General features: G+C 36.1%; 2 protein-coding genes across 6 annotated transcripts in view; both read left to right on the top strand.

Annotated features, from left to right (window-relative positions):
• btbd11b (BTB (POZ) domain containing 11b) overlaps positions 1-1412 on the top strand; it is a 148155-nt gene extending 146743 nt beyond the window's left edge. For both annotated transcript variants that reach the window (XM_028449418.1, XM_028449419.1), the window contains one exon: positions 368-1412. In XM_028449418.1, the coding sequence (XP_028305219.1) occupies positions 368-577 (210 nt within the window). In that variant the 3' untranslated portion in view covers positions 578-1412. The remainder of the gene's footprint in view (positions 1-367) is intronic.
• A 3451-nt stretch (positions 1413-4863) lies between these two features.
• mlc1 (modulator of VRAC current 1) lies at positions 4864-15305 on the top strand. Of its 4 annotated transcripts, XM_028449866.1 has the most exons (13): positions 4866-5184; positions 6106-6427; positions 7795-7884; positions 8015-8068; positions 8164-8265; positions 8353-8454; positions 8605-8670; positions 8758-8874; positions 8957-9013; positions 9127-9249; positions 13494-13655; positions 14422-14520; positions 14597-15305. In XM_028449866.1, the coding sequence occupies exons 2-12, from the start codon at positions 6170-6172 to the stop codon at positions 14500-14502; spliced, it is 1212 nt and encodes a 403-aa protein (XP_028305667.1). In that variant the 5' UTR covers positions 4866-5184; positions 6106-6169; the 3' UTR covers positions 14503-14520; positions 14597-15305. The 4 variants fall into 4 exon arrangements, with proteins under 4 accessions (XP_028305665.1, XP_028305667.1, XP_028305668.1 ...); XM_028449864.1 differs by lacking the exons at positions 14422-14520; positions 14597-15305 and adding an exon at positions 14175-14276 and having other exon boundaries at positions 4864-5184; XM_028449867.1 differs by having other exon boundaries at positions 13494-13650; positions 14422-15305.
• Positions 15306-17226: the final 1921 nt, after the last annotated feature.

The raw sequence follows: 17226 nt of genomic DNA on the forward strand, positions 1-17226 counted from the left end.
ATAACAACTAAAAGCAGCGTCACTATGTTTACTGTGAGCTCTGGGCTCCACTATCTGACCTGTGTCCATAGATCTGAGAGACCTGCTGGGTTCATACCTGACTAACATCTCACTGATAAATAAGGTTTATTTGTTGTGAATTTTGAAAATGTTAAAATGTAGAGACTTGCTGTAGCGCCACCTTTAGGACGATTGGCCTGTTTTTGCATCTGAGGCACTCTAACACAGGACTGGACCATTGTGCAAAATATGGTGATTGTTCACACATGGAAGTAGGATTCCATCTGAGAAAGAAGAACAAGCAGGATACCAGTATGTAATTACCAGTACCTAATTAACTCTTTTTTTTTAATCACTCCTCCCACAGTTTCTTGACGCTCCAGACTTAGCGTCATACATTGAGGGCTACTTCCTCAAAAACATGGTGATCCTGATTGAGATGGAGCCTTTCAAACAGCTGCTGTACGACGCTCCTCCAGAAAGCCCTGGCTGTGAGATCCTACAGGACCTGGAGAAAACGTTGGCCGTCCGCATCCGATCCATCCATCTTTCCTCCTCCAAGGGGTCCATTGTTTGAACTCTAAAAACCTCATAAAGTGACCTGCTTTTAGAGTGATTTTACCACTCTTTGGATATAGATATCCTTTTACAGGAAACAAAAAAAAAAAACGAGACCCTGTGTCCACTCATGACTTTTGTCTGTGTAAAGCTCATCAGTTGCTAATGTGCTTCTTGTTATTGTAGCACAGATGGTTCCGAGTCTGTCTGCCTTGTTGATGTTTGTCTACTAACACAACTGTCATCAATTAGACAATAACAGATATTAATGTACTGAAAATATGTGTCGGCTCAAGACACGGCTTCAGTTTCGTGTTTAACAACTGACTGATATAGTCAAGCATGTCACGGCTCATTCAGCAAAGTGTGGTACGCCATCAGTCTGTCCCTGGACATTAGGATGAACTCCATTCTGTAGCTATTTGTTTAAAGGTTTAGCCATGTACAGGACAGAGACTTTGTATATTTGTGAGTCATTTCAAAACAACTCTTTGAGGTAGAGAGACTGTATATGTGGCCACGGCATGTCACTTTAGGAATGTGCATTAGACAGACAAGTGTCCATTCCTTCAGTGCTGTGTAAATATTGTTCATAAAAGAGAGAGAGAGCTATTGATAATGTAAGTTAATGTATATATCATCCACAGATGTTTTCTCACGTCTTACTGTTAAAACGACCGTAAGGACGACAACAAAAACATCTTCTATCTTTAAATGTTGCATGTCAGAGGAATGACTTGTATTATTATTATTTTTATTTTTTTCTTGTTTAAAATGTTTAAAAAGGTTATATTGAGAGGCTGCTTTCACTATAGTTTGTCATGAACATGAATCATCATAAATAAGTAGCAGTTGATCTTGTGTCATTTCCTGTGTAAAAAACAAAACAAAACCCAAAGCCTAACGCAGTGATGCAGTGGTTCTTAAACTGATGGGGGGGGGCAGGTTGGTTATGGTCATTGAGCATGAAAATTAGCACAAAAAAATTATTTGCACTCAAGATGTTATTTTTACGAGTTTTGAAGAAGAAGAATCACAATTTTGACCTTGCATTAATAAATGCATCCATAAAGTTTGCATTTTTTACCCATTTTATTGGAATTTTGTTACTATGGGGGACCCTGAAAATGTTTTATTCTTTAAATGGGGGGCGTGAAAAAGTCTGGGAACCACTGGCCTAATGCATTCAAAACCGATTATTTTACACGTGAGGACTTTTAGATCAGGGGAGTCAAACTCATTTTGGTTCAGGGGCCAAATATGGCCTTTGATTATAGGACTAAAGGACAATTTCAACAATAAAATGCCCTAGTTTGCTGTTCTATGTATAAAGGATATGTAAAGTATGTAAGACTATGACAATATCCAGGCAATAAGGGACAATATCAGTCTCTGTAGGATCTTTACTTTACATTTCTTTGGTTTTGTGACCAATTTTGTATTTAATTTGGGGAAATGTTGTGGAATAATTTCCGGAAAATTGCATTATTTTGAAAAAGTTGAGAGTTCCTACAAAAATTTGAAAACGATTGCCAATGTGTGATATACGCATGGGAAAGCTATTGTGGAGCTTCATTAAATTTTTTGTTTGGAGGGGTTGAGATATCTAGTTTTATTAGAATTTCCACACAATAATTCATGGCTTCTATGTCATTTTTTTACTTTCTCCTGTGCCTTATTGGATGCTCAGAATGTCAAATTTGGCCCCTAAGCCTTGAGTTTCACACTTGTCTTAATGTCATCTCTTTGCGCCACAGGAGTCAGTCTTTGGAACCAATTGTAACAACAAAATGCCCAAGTTAACGGTGAATTTCAGGTAGAACACCAGTGTTCCCAAGAAGAAAGGATTAAACAAAATTGTATTTTAGAAGCCTACTCATGTTTTTTGACTCAAAAGAATTTTTTAACATGACTATTGAGAGGAAAGGGTGGTTTAAAATACCAAAACCCCTTCTGTTGACAACCAAAGTGCATTACAAAGACGTGAGCATGTTTTCTTTTTTATCAAACCAACTCAGACCCACAACATGTCGTGTTGTACAGTATTTGTGTAAGAATAGCTGCAAAGCCGCGGCATCAAAACACGCTGGGTCGAGTTGACACGAACGCAAATAACTTTAAGCAGCAAGTCTCAAACTCTGAATAATAAACGGAAAAATAAGTCATTTACTTATTCATCGTAGCTGAGGAAAGAAAATAGTGTTTGAAGTTTTGCTGGAAACTCTCACCTTTTGTCAAACTGAAGAGTTTGGATCATAACTAAAGAAAGCTATTAGAAAAGAAGTGAAATGTCTTCAGTTGCCTTAACTAAACTTTGATTTAAAATGTTTCACCAAACAACAAACCACCTGTGTGTCAGAACCGAGTCACGCCATTTATTTCTGCTAATGTTGGGAACCTTGCATTGGGCTTTATGTGTCTTTATTCAACATATTTGTTTCATCACTGTCTTTACCTTGTAGTATAAAGATAAATCAAGTAAAAATGTTAGATGCTATAAATGTTTTTTTTTTACAATTTAATCAGGCAGAACAATAAGACTAAGTAACAAAACAAGCCAACCACTGCTAATGAGGGAATGAGTGCTGGTTTTTGGAGGGCGGCCAGTCGGCTTCAGTGAGAATGGGAAACTCAGTCGTGTTCAAATGAAAACTGTGAACAGTTACGTGAATACCAATCTTATCTTACTGTTTTTCTTCATAAAGACATATTATTGATTCTAACATTTTATTTTCAAACTTTGTTGGATGATTTATGTGCAATTGCATTTGGATTAGCTAATGGTTAACTTACTTTTATCTATTTTGGTAATAATTCAGAGGTCAGTAATGTAGCTAAAGGTCAGAGCTTACAAAATAAGAAAACACAAACAATAAACATTGTTAAGACAAGGAATCGTATAGTCACACCATTGTAATCCAACAGTGTTGTTAAAAGTATAGATTATTTTACTAAAAGAGTTATATGTAGTGATAAGTGTCATGCATTTTCTTATCATTACTAATATGATTGTCAATTACAGCAAAATGATAACATATAAAGTGTGATATGGCATGTAAACCTGCAGTGTGCATGGATTCAAAAGATAAATAAATAAATAAATAAACATGATAAAAGTGGGGGGAATGAATAAAGACTATTCAAAAATACAATGTATTTAAATAAAAAAGAATTGAGTAAGGTAACAAAAAGGCAAATCTGAATTGTTCATAAAAAGTTCACAGTAATCTTTGGTGTTATTTGACAAGTACAGAGTGAGCATCAAAGACGTGTGTCGAGAACAGGACGAGCTTTGTTCTTTTCACGTCCATCTCTGTGTGCACTGCACTGCAGGGTGAAGACATGTGTCACCCTGAGTGTTACTGTCAGAGGAAAGATACTGAGAGTCTTCATCTCACACTTTGAACTCAAAGACTGAGTTTAGAAAAGTTACAGGGATTTATTTTATTCCCTGAAGGGATGCTTTTGAATTTTAAGTTTAGCTAGAAAACCTACTCTTTTTTTTAATGCATATTTACATTTCTTGTCATAGGACATATTGGTGTTTCTCAACCGGAAGGAATTAACTTCGTTGAAAGCACAGAAATACTCCAAATCCTTTCATAATCAGGAAAAATAATAATCTTTATTATTGTGAGACTTTGATTGAAATCACTAAAGACACGTCTGGTCTCTGGTGCTTTGGTCAAAAGCTGCCAACTGAAATCATAGAAAAATACTGTTTGTGTGGAATGGAGAGGGTCCCTGCAGTGACATCAAGTTGTTAAGGAGTTACCATGGTTACCACCACCCAGGCACAATGTAGGCCTAAGAATGCGTAGCTGGGTTGAAGTCTGAATGAATTCCTGAGGTGTGCATTCATGCACTTGCACCAAAACACAGAAAGGACACACTTTTACAACCATTTTCACCTATAGAAAGCATCGATATTAATTCTGATTTGTTCTTTCAAATAAACAGGAAACTATGTGACCGAGCACTGAAAATGCAATGTGTCGCCTTTTTTTCTAAAGCACTGCAAGGCGTTGGAAGGTAAACTCGAAGTAAACCAGGTTACAACACAGCAAGTTGTTACAAATAACTGTTTTTATATAAAGAAATCAATAGTTTGAATGTATCCGACTCCCTCTTTGCTGTGAGGCACTTTTTTTTCTCCTAACTACATAACTGTAAGCTGTCATGTTGCCAGCTCTGGAAGGCCTATTGTTCACATTAGTGAGTGGGCTGCTGTGCATGTGTGTGTTCATGAGCAAACAGAGCGTTTTGAAAAGGGTGCCCCTGTCGCGAGCCCCTTCTTCCCTCTCCTTGTTGTCATGCACAGGCGCTCTCCCTTTGGCGCAGAGATGCCTGGCAGCACAAGAGCCATGTGTTCTCAGCTCTGCACATTGAAGGGCTCAGGAAAACTTTTCAGAACTGCTTCTGCCTAAAAGAGAGACATCTGCGTGGAACAGAAGAGGGTCAGGAAAGGAAAAGAGGAGGAGAAAAGTACAAGAGGAGGAAGAAGTGTGGAAGTATGAGTTGGGAAACAGAAAGAAGTGCAGACAGGAACAAGCTGTCCATCTGGGGATGTGATTGAAGTTTGCAAAGGATACTTTGACTGGGAAGGAACTGGGAAGACTGCAAGAGGTGAGTGTGAAAGCAAGGGGAAATACGGCTGACATTATCGGTCATTAGCATGAATAAAGGGTTATGAAGGCTGTCATTAAATGTTGTTTGCTAAACTATGACATCTTTGGCTAAATTATGAGACCTTTGGAGCTATGTTGGCATTTTTTGGGTTACGTGGAGGGATCTATAGGGTTAGGTAGGGATAGAAATGTTACGGTCATGAGCTACAGGGACCCCTTCTCCCTCCCTATAAGAGGAAATTTAAATAATAAAAGTAAACAAACCTACAAAAACAGGTCCACGACTCATTAAAAGAGGTAGAGGTCTGCAGCTTCCCACGAGATTAAAGAAAAAATTATCGCAATTCAGAAATATTAATAATTAAGATTTGAATATAAAAAATAAAGTGCTACACAGGGTGGGGAGGAGGGTTAGGAAGGGTGGGTTCAGGGTTTTGATTGGTATCTGGGGTTAGGATTAGGCATGTGGAAGGGAAGGTTAGGGTTAGGGTAAGGAAAAATGGATAAGGTTTAAGGACCTGAGTGGTCAAAGGTGGGAACAAATGTGCTCAAATCATAATCTCACTGTAAAACTACCTTAAAAACAATTTGTGATATACTTATAAATACATAAACATACAGATGAGTTGAGCCCACCCTTTAAAAATACAAATTCTCCACCCAGATTAGGGTTAGGATTAAGGTTAGGGTTAGAATAACAAGGGGTTAGGGTAACAAAGGGTTATAGGGTCAAGGTAAAGATGGACACTTAATGGCAGCCTTTATGTATCAAACTTCAAGTAAAGCGTTACTTAAAAAAGTATAGGAGGAGTAATTGATGGCTGGAATAATTGATGACTATACAGAGAGACAACAGTTATTCAGAGTAAATATAAAAGGGAATAAAGACAAGTCAAATAATGTCCTGTCCCTTCCACAGGTGCAGGACACCCACCTCCTTTCTTTTTTTTGTTCCATCCCATTTTTTGAAGTTGCCTTCAGAGATGCATCGTGACGAGCTTTCAGCCAGAGAGGAGTTCACCTACAGCCACATGCCCACCCTGGAGAGAGGCGGTGGGACACTGGGACGGCGAGGAGAGAGGGAAATGGAGAGAAGGCTGGAGAGAGTGGAGCGGGAAAGGCCTGAGAGAGATAGTTTCACTGTGGATGTGAGAGCCAGTGACCTGCAGCTGGCACAGCCGGAGCCCCTAAAGCACCCCTGCTTCAGCTACAGGGCCTGGCTCTACAGTGTCCTCATAGGGGTGAGAGGAGGAGGGGCTAGGACACGTGCCCACCTAAAAAATCAACAAAAACTAGGGAAAAAAAAGGGACATTTGCCCAACAACGTGATATTGTACAAAGTAAAGTAAAACAGGACATAATCCTTATTGATAATATTTCCCACTCTTAGGGAACTTAACAACTCAGCACAAATAGATAAAGGAATAAAATAAGTAAAATTAGATAGATAGATAGATAGATAGATAGATAGATAGATAGATAGATAGATAGATAGATAGATAACTTTATTAATGTCTTGGGAAGGCTCCCACAGGAAAATTTGATTTCCAGCAGCATTAAAAAAGTAAAAAAGAGGGTTGAAATTTTATATAAATACAAAATATTGAGATTATACAAAATAAATTAAAAAAAAAAAACCTGAATATACAGAAATAAATAAACAAGGTTGGTGCTACAGACTGCAATTGTAAAAAGTAAAATTAAAACAATAATATAAATTTAAAAGAGATCTTAATTTGCTTTATTTTGGGTTATTTTTCATAAATAAGAGAAAATAGAAATAAATTACTACGATAAAAATCTATTATTGTCTTTCTATAATAATAGTAATAATAATAATAATAATAATAATAATAATAATAACAATAATAATAATAATAATAATAATAATAATAATAAAAATAATAATAATAATAATAATAATAATAATAATAATAATAATAATAATAATAATAAACTAAAAAGAAGAGCCTGTTAGTAATCAAATATATGCAAATCCAAATTGTTAGAAAGTGCTTAATGCTGACTGTTATTCATGTCTTGAAAGATGAGAAGGAAATTGTAAAAAAAAAAAAAAAAAGAATATTAGAATAGAATATTTAACCTAAATTACTAAAAAAAAAAAACACTAAAAATTGATTCATATAACTAAGAAATAAAATTAATTAATAAATTAGGGTTAGGTTTAGTAAACAGTTTTATTATATTTTAGTGGTGGGCATTTGTCCTATTGCAAAAAAGTACTGGCACACTACAGGGTTTATCAGTGTACTCAGACATATTTAAAGATTGGGGTTATTCTTTTATGGAAAAATAAAAGAATATCCCAATCTAGAAATTAGTTATATTAATAAATCTTGTTTTGTGCTCCTACTTATGAGTCAACGAGATGTTTTTACCTGATGTTTTATATACATTTACACATGGATTCCTACACATTTACATGTTTTATGTATTGTCTCAACAATCTGTGCATATCCACGTGTGTGTGTGTGTGTGTGTGTGTGTGTGTGTGTGTGTGTGTGTGTGTGTGTGTGTGTGTGTGTGTGTGTGTGTGTGTGTGTGTGTGTGTGTGTGTGTGTGTGTGTGTGTGTGTGTGTGTCTTCAGGCCAGTCTGCTTGTCACCTCTGGTTTCTCTCTGTACCTGGGGAATGTGTTTCCTCTTGCTATGGACTACCTCCGCTGTGCTGCAGGCTCTGTATGTACCCTTTGCATTCACTTACCAACCATCATCTTTACATTTCGATCATATGAATGCAGTGTATACTACCAAAACTTGTATTTGTTGACATCTTCTGATGAAAGTGTTTTGTTGTTCTTCTCCACAGGGCATCCCTGCAGCTATAGCCAGTTTTGCTATTGCTAAGAACAGACACGTTGCAGTAAGTTTACGCCAACCACACTAATGAGAAGGAAATAACTATGTCTGAATGGAATTTTAATCAAAACTCTTTGACGGTCTCGTGTTCTTCTCAAGGTTTCAGATTTTCAACTGGTCTACGTGTCAACATTTGCCGTTACCACCACTTGTCTGGTTTGGTTCGGCTGCAAACTGGTCTTGAACCCGTCCGCCGTCAACGTAAACTCATCCCAGCACTTCTTCACATCATTTTCTCTTCTTTTTTCTTCTTCTTTCTGTTTCAATCTTCTGTTATTGTGCTTTCAGATCAACTTTAACCTCATTTTGATGATTCTGCTGGAGGTTTTCATGGCTACGACTGTCATTCTGTCGGCCCGCTCTGCAGAGGACTGCTGCTGCCACAGGAAGGTGTGTGTGTGACAGAATGTGTGTATGTGTGTGCGTATCTATGGGAGTGAGTGATTGCCTCTGTTCCAACATCTGAAGGCTGTCCATCTTTCCTTCTCTATTCTTCTGCTGTTTTCCACTAAAACGCTCAATCTTTCTTACATGTTCCAGACATTTGAAAGACCCGTGGTTATTAAACCTGCTGTGTTCCCAACTCGTCTCCTTAAGGCCTATTCTGTGAGTATATCATTCTTTTGTGCTTTATAATGCTGCCTGTTTGCAAGTTTAATGCTTGCATGAGTGACTATTGGACGTTTCTGACAGGTAATTGAAGTTATCGTGGGAATCTCAGCTGTATTTGGAGGAATTATTGCACTTAACATGGACGCCTTGCTGCCAGGCCCTTATTTGTCTGTCACCTTTTTCTGGATCCTTGTGGCTGTATGTTTGATTCTTCTTCTTCTTCTTTTTTTAAAAAAAATAAAAGCAGTTTTTTATGTTAACATCCATGTCATCTTTGCAGTGTTTTCCCAGTGCCATTGCCAGTCACGTAGTGTCCGAATACCCCAACAAATGCCTGGTGAGTTTGTGAGCACAGTATGAATGCTCTTTTTTTTTCTTTTTTTTTAAGTTTTTGCTCTTTATTCTGAGTTTTCACTTCTTTTCTCTATCTGATTTCCCTTCATGTCTCAGGTGGAGGTGTTAATTGCCATCAGCAGCGTGACGTCTCCTCTGCTCTTTTCAGCCTCTGGCTTCCTCTCCTCCAGTGTGATAAGCTTTATAGAAATATTCCTTTATGATGTGCCAACTGCTAAGGTGAGTTTAATAAACTGAAAGCTTTGTGCAACATGGAAAGCAAAAATCTCCATGAAATTAACTTTCAGGAATGTAATTATAAGTTTTTGATGCAATCTATGTTTATAATTTGGCTCTGAATGCCACCCTGGGTCTATGTCAATGTTTTTCCAAGCTACTTTACTTTATTATTCTTAAGTTCAGTTTCTGTCAAGAAATTGCAGTTTATTGTACTACCTGCTGGCCCCATTGACAAGGATTGGAAGTGAACACGATGACATAATTCTGTAGAAATATATTTATTTTGAAAATTGCAAAAACACTTTTTTTTTCGAATGCTGAAAAAAAGCAGGTAAACACTAAACTGCGCTGATTTCTTAAAGAAACATATACAGTATACAGCTGTTTACTTAAGGTTATGTCCATTCAGCATGATTAAAGTCGATGGGCTGAATCCATGGTTTGCCGATTGGTAATAACTAGTACAGAGCCCATAGGAGGTATGTATTTACTGTATATAGTGGGACCTTAAGTAGAGTGGCCAAATGAGTATGTGTTTGAAGGTTGGATGTACAAAGAGGTGTATATACTCTGTAGTATTAAAGCATTCCTCCTGCTGCTGACATGTTTCTGCTGCACGCCGTCTTGCCTCGCGCGCAGCGTTGCTGGCCAGGCCATTATTCTGTTCTTCATCCGTTTGTGATGCACCGCGTCTTGTCATGCGTGCAGCGTTGCTGGACTTCAGGTGACTCAGCATCATGTGCCTCATGTTTCCATTTGTTCTCTGCACATAGATTTTTTGGCATGGTGGTACAACCAAAAGTGATTTGTAGAATAGTAGTTATAGTAGTAGTAGTAGTAATATTAGTGCGTGCTCCTCTCATGTCCCGTTCGGTTTAACCTGAAACAATGCAGGCCAGAGCCAATCACTTGAGAGACCACCCCCATACCCCACCCATTTTGGAACATCGGTATGATGATGTCATCAGTCCTATTTCTCCAATGATGATGTCATCCTTATGTTCCAATGATGTCATCCCTATCGGAACATGTTGTTATCCAATCACCGAAGAGCCCAACCCCACACCCTCTCAGCTCTGTCCGAATAACTCCAAAATAACGGATGCACACACTCAGGGTATTTGGAAGCTGTTGACAAAGTTTCAGGTCGATCAGATACCGCGTTGTGGAGATATTTTCTCCACAAACACACACACACACGCGCACACAGACATTCCTTGCTTTTATAAATAGATTAATGAAAATGAAAATGACATACTATGAAAGAGCCGTTTTACTTGTTGTGGCTTTAAGTATGAGATACATATTATATTACTTTTTGTAGTTTGTTATTTGTGGTTCAATTTCGGTACGTTCGTGGTTCGTTTCTGCTTGATTTAGTGGCTCATGGTTTGTTCAGGTTTGCTTGGTTCGCTTGTAGTTCGTTCAGGGTTCTTGCTTTCATTCAGGATTCATTGTTCGTTCAGAGTTTGTGGTTTGTTTGTTCTGGTTTGTGGTTTGTTTGTGTTTCATTGCCTGCTTCGTGGCGTAACACCAAAATAGTGACGCAATGGCGCTGTTGTCCAAGGAATTGTGCAATTTGTCTAGTCCTGAATAGTGGCTCAATTAAGCAATATCTCCGGAGAGGGAGTGCTGTTGGGCTAAAATATCAGCATTGCTGTGATTTTAGTGCCTTATTATCACGCCAGTGCTGATATTCAGCACAACAGCATGAACTCGAGTTGTACAACACATTTTATCAGTCAACAATATTAAGCAACAAGAAATGAAAAATCTGTTGATTTAACCACTTATTTGGCTCTGTTTAAACAAATAGGTCCACAAATGGAAGGGAGACAAGTTGACTAATGGTTATTAGAATGCCTGTACAGCAGAGTGATAATGTCTGGAAAAAGTCCCAATGCATGTTTTTACTCTATCAGCACTCATGGAATGTCTCTTGTCCAATTAAAGTACTGTTGTATAACAATAATAATAATAATAATAATAATAATAATAATAATAATAATAATAATAATAATAATAATAATAATAATAATAATACCTCCAAAGAGCGATGTGTGTATGTACTTCATTACTTCACAAACAGTGGGCCAAAATGTAAAACATTGATATTTCTGTAATAATCTTCTTCACACATAACATTTTCATAAGGGTCCAAACAAGTTTTGCTTTGCTTTACATTGAATTCAAAACAAGCAAAGTTCAATACTATACAGTATATAATTAAATATTGCAGACTTAAAAAATAGAATTTCAAATAAAAAAATAAAAACATGAATGGCATTCATTTCTTAAATAAAATTCAAATAAAGATCATACAGTACGCTTCTTTTTTTTTTTTTTTTTTTGCAGCCTTCTCACATTTGAAAATGTTTGCTGTTTCTCTGGGCGAATCAGTTCACAAACTTTCTTCATGCACTTTTTCACAAACTCTCCCTCATTGAAGGGTCGTGCTGATTTTGCGATCTCTGCTGCCACAATAAAACTAGCCTTTACAGCAGCTTCACTTTGTGATGTGGCTTTTTTTTTTTTTTTTTTAACATAGTCTGTTGTGAAACCAAACTTAGTTTCATTTTTTCTACATTCTGGCATCTTTGAGTCATGTCCAGGTCCTTGTGTGAGGAGATCCCCCGTCTCCCCATCTATAAACTCAAAGAAAATGATGAGCCAGACGGCTCAGAACTCTTGGCGTGAAATATAAACAACTTCAGGAAAGGAGGAGAACGCCATCACTACACGTGGGGATATTTTCAGGATTGTTATGTTACATTATGGAACGCACACGGATGTATGCAATCGTCCACACACTGGCGGGCCAGCCCTAGTAATCATTTGGTATTACTTTGTGGGCCAAATATAATTACACTGTGGGCCAGAGTTTGACACCCATGCTTTAGAGCATCAAATTAAAGATAAAGTCGGAATTACAGAAAACATGAATCATTGGGTAAAAATACAAAGTAATTCAACTGTATATATCTCAGCCCTTCCAACTACATACAGTACATTCAATGAAAGTCCACAATATTTGCAGGGCACACAGTTTTCCCACGCTTTTATCACATTATGGCAGTCATTTTTAATCGCAAATTGTTGAAAAAAGAAATCTTAATCTTTTCCAAAATCCTGCAATTTCATTTAAATGATTCCACAAATAGTTCCCAAATTGAATGAAAAAATTGGTCACAAAGTAAAGAAAATGTAAAGATTGGATATTGCTTATAACTTCCATTACTTTACATACATAATAGCCCTTTACTTGACCATTTATACATAACTCTGATATTACGCTGTCATGAGCATGAATAGGGTTTCATAAAGGCTGTCCTTAAGCTATCATTAAGTGTCATTTACTAAATTATGACACCTTTGGAGCTATGTTGGTAGTTTTTTGAGTTGGTTGGAGGGCTCTAGTGGGGTTAGGTAGGGTTGGGGTTAGGGGTTAAGGTAACGAAGGGATAGGGTTCGGGTAACAAACGATACTTAATAAAAGCCTTCATGACACCTTATTCATGCTAATAACAGGTGTTATGTCATAATAATGACAGTGTAATGTACTGTAAGCCTTTATACATACAACATCAAGTAAAGTGTTACCACATATAGGGCAGAATAAAAGTTTGAGACCCACTTGTGATCAAAGTGGTCCGTGTTTGGTCTTTGAACTAAGATATATTTGACGCCCCCTGGTCTAAATAGTAACTTGTAAACTGTTGTGACTTTTACAAGGTACCTGATTTCAAAGTACGTTTTTTGAAGTCAAGTTAAAATTTAGCTTTTTAATGTAATGTGGTGGTAATGTACGAAGCTGAACTGTTGAAATTTGGATTTATTTATCTAAAACATTGTACTGATATAATAATATTTGCTTATAAATAATTTAAATTTAAGTTGTTAGAACTTTTAAGTTTATTATTAAAATTGTTCCAAAGGGATAACCAAGCAAACTGAGATGCGCATGCTTTTCAAAGTTTTACAGAATGTTCTCTTTCCAAAGTTCAATTCTTCCCGCAAATCACATTCCCCTTGTCTACTGAAGAAAAATGGTAATACATTTTTTGGCAGTGTTCTGTATTTAGCTCTATGCATAATTTGAGATGTTTTAAACTTAATCAAATCCATAAACCTAATTCCTTTAGACTTAAGAAAAAGTGGGTTATATGGTCCAGATATTCTGCATGATTTATGATCCCTATTATTATTTTTTAACATGACAGTAGCCTTTGTCTCTGTGTTGCCAGCAATCATATGACATCCTGCTGTTGATTCTGATGGTGCTGCTGCTGGCACAAGCAATCCTCACCTCAGCCACGGTGGTGCACTGTGCAAAATACAAGAGTCAGCTCCGAATGGGGGCTCCAGAGAGCGATGAGAGCATGCACCACCCAACTCATTACTGTGAGGTATGCTAGGATTTCAACACAGATAGACATTTTGTACTTCCCTTGACTCAGTGATAATCATAAAATAACATGGAAATAAATGATGTGCTTTCTGTGTAATAATAAAATGATTTTTGGTATTTTCACAACTATAGCTTATATGACCTTTTAGCATAATAACACAGTGGTTCCAATCATTTTTTTGGGGTCGTGACCCCATTTTGAGACAATTTTTTGTCTTCTAGAATTAGTTTGTTGTACTGTATGACAAATGAGTAGCCAGGATTTGTGACAAGTTGATCCAGCTCAGATTTGTTTTCACTACATTTTAGTTAAACGAGATTTATATTTGACACAGTGAAAATATATAGTTTTTTGAGATTGTGTGTTGTTTTAATTAATTAAAAAAATTAAAAAAAAGAAAAAAAAAAGATTAATAAAAAAATTCAAAAAATGAAAAAAAAAGATTAATAAAAAAATTCAAAAAATGAAAAAAAAAAGATTAATAAAAAAATTCAAAAATGTATTTTCATTTTTCAGAAATTTCATGCGACCCCATTTAAACACCAGGCTACCCCACATGGGGTCCCGACCCCAAGGTTGAAAAACACTGTAATAACATAAAGCAAAAACCAGCCTGAGAAGATACTTTAATGTCTTTAAATTGATCAAAGCAATTATGTCATCTTTTGTAATTGTTTTGTCTCTTTTCTCTTTCTTTCTTTCTTTCTTTCTTTCTTTCTTTCTTTCTTTCTTTCTTTCTTTCTTTCTTTTTTTGCTGCATCAGCAACCAACAGCAAATGGGACACTGCATGACTTTAATAAAGACAGAGCCTGGAAGGCAGTGGTGGTTCAAATGGCTCAATGAGCAGCCCCACAGTACACACACACACACACACACACACACACACACACACACACACACACACACACACACACACACACACACACACACACACACGGTGGTTTGATAATGAAAATTATTGACTGGAGCTAACTGTGTTAGCCCTAAGTATACAACAATAAGACAATGAATGCTCGAGACAAGAAGGACACTGGAGTGCTGCAGAGCATTTAGCAGATAAGCAGAGGAACAGATCCACAGATAAGAGGAGAGCAGAAGACATTAGTTGCTTACAGTAGATAGTGCTATGGGCACTTTGAACATGTTTTTCTATTAGTCTTACCACAGTAAGAGGTTATTTAACAAGAAAAAGTATTTGCAATATTTTGAGCAACTTGCCAATAGTAGGAAACTTTGCTGAGCAATTTACCCGTCGGACAATCGTTACAATCTCTTTCAATGTTTCGGTTGATTCTGCTCGAAAATTGAGGCTGGAGAACTCAATGATAATTAATTAGTTTAAATAAAGGTTACATGTTTGTACTGCTATGAGCTGTAATATTAGATCAATAATGAAACGTAATACAAAGTGCCTATTTTAGCTTATTTTTTATGTTTCACCTGTATTTGTAAATACTTCACTTCAGATAATGTTTTTGTGTGTAAATAATTAATGTAAAGTTATTTTAGATACAGAGCAATCATTCTTCTCTGTCTTTTTGTGATTTTAGTATTTTGTTGTTCTTTATTATATCAGATTTGTTACTGTAGACAGTCGTACAGCTAAGGGCAATAATTGTAACTAAAATCATATTCCCTGCATTACTTGGATCTATTATTTGTGTTAAGTCTATGAACTGTGCTATAAACTCCTTTATGTTATGAAAAGATGTGTCGGCTGTTTTGTTTTGCTGCTCTTCAAACGCAGCAATTTTTCCTATCTTGGACAACACAGGGACGGACATTTGGAAAATAAAACATGAGTAGAATTTCGAATCAAACTGATAAATGAAGCAAAACATTTTTAACTTTTCCAAACATATCTCATCAGTATTTTATTTTTTTTTATTTGAATTTTAAAGATTTTCTTTTCACCAAGCTTAACTATAAAATTATCCCAACGACACATTTAAAGATTTCTAGTTAAACATAGACAACAATTTGACATAAGCACAACTGACAACGAGAGGGAGAAAATTCCCTTTTAGGAAGAAACCTGAACTAGTCTAGGGGTAGAGTACCCTAAAGTGATACGTGGAGAGGATTCCTATTTTTATTTTTTTATGATATTTGATAATAAATAGATAAATAAAATAGGCCTACATAGAAAATAAACAAGTGAAATATGAATAAATATGTATTAATTTCCTTTATGGGGAAATGACACATGAGCAGTTAAGACAGGAGAGTGAACCGCTGCAGAAGCTGTGTTGCCAGGTTGGGTTTAGAGTCTAAAGTAGGCGGTGTGGGCTATGGTGGAGTTTTCACAGTTTATGGGTAGAATTACTGGTTCAATCAGGTACTGCAGAGCAGTGACTTCATAGGTGATGGTCCTTAAACGCTCACACATTGTTGTATTAAAAAGAGAAATAAGCAAAAGTGAGAAGCTGTTCATTAATGGACTTATTAAACAGGTTTATTTGCACTATGTTAGTCAGTTTATGGTTTGAAATGTTAAATGAGCACTCTGATTTTATAGCTTTAGCAGCACAAGCGACAGTACAGTCTGAGCTCCAGTTCTATTGAATACATTTTATTAATAATGTGTGCTACTGCTAATGTATGAATATGTTTCTCTTGAGGGTTCTCTCCTTAAAAACAGCTGTTGTTTTAAGAGTAGTATATTTTGGGGGTTTTTTGTGCAGAAAACAACAATTTTGAATGCGAAAAGTATGAAAAAAAGAGCAGAGATCAATATTTTCAGCAAATCAGATTAGATTTTTACTTAAAAAATATTAGCTGAGAACCATACATTAAAACTAAAATATTTAAAATACTTAATGTGTCATGTTTTTAACATAATGCCACTCTCAACTCTCTTGTTTCTCAAAATCCTATTATGTTATTGGTTTGCTATTATTTTCCCTGTAACTATCCTCACTTTGTCGAGTCCTAAAATTCTCCTCCTGTTTGGTGTTTGGTGGTGATGCAATGCTGCATGTTTTAGATCTGCTGTCATACTCAAAGAATTACATATGAACATGCAACACATATGTTTATTAAAGGTGGGACAATATATATCGTGCAACAATATATTACAATAGTAAAAGTCCATATCTTAGATCTGGGCTATATGTAGACTGTTCTAAATGGTCTTTTCTTTGCACTTGTTGTTGTTATGCAAAGTTCATGCACAGATTATATATATAAAATAAAATAATTTGGTATTAATTTTAGAGTAGCCGTTTCTGTGTTTGCGTTCTATTTGCAGAGGCACATTTTTAACTTTAAATAGAAAAAAAAAAAATAATTGGTCTAATTATTTGTTGTTTATTTCACTTTTTATATTTTTTTTAAGGTAAAAGCCATAGCAAATATGTAAGTAAGACAGGATTAGGTTATATAATGCAGGGTTTTAATATATATACTATATATATATATATATGTATACTAAGAAATATGGAAGTAAAATGAGTGATTTTGTCCACACCTGCACAATGTGTTTCTCTCAAAACTCCATCAGCAAAGCCACAGTGGTTGCTGGATTTGCCAAGTAACAACTATGCAAGTTTCAACTTTTTTTTTGCA

Source organism: Gouania willdenowi, chromosome 6 (genome assembly GCF_900634775.1).
Source record: "Gouania willdenowi chromosome 6, fGouWil2.1, whole genome shotgun sequence".
Classification (NCBI taxonomy): domain Eukaryota; kingdom Metazoa; phylum Chordata; class Actinopteri; order Blenniiformes; family Gobiesocidae; genus Gouania; species Gouania willdenowi.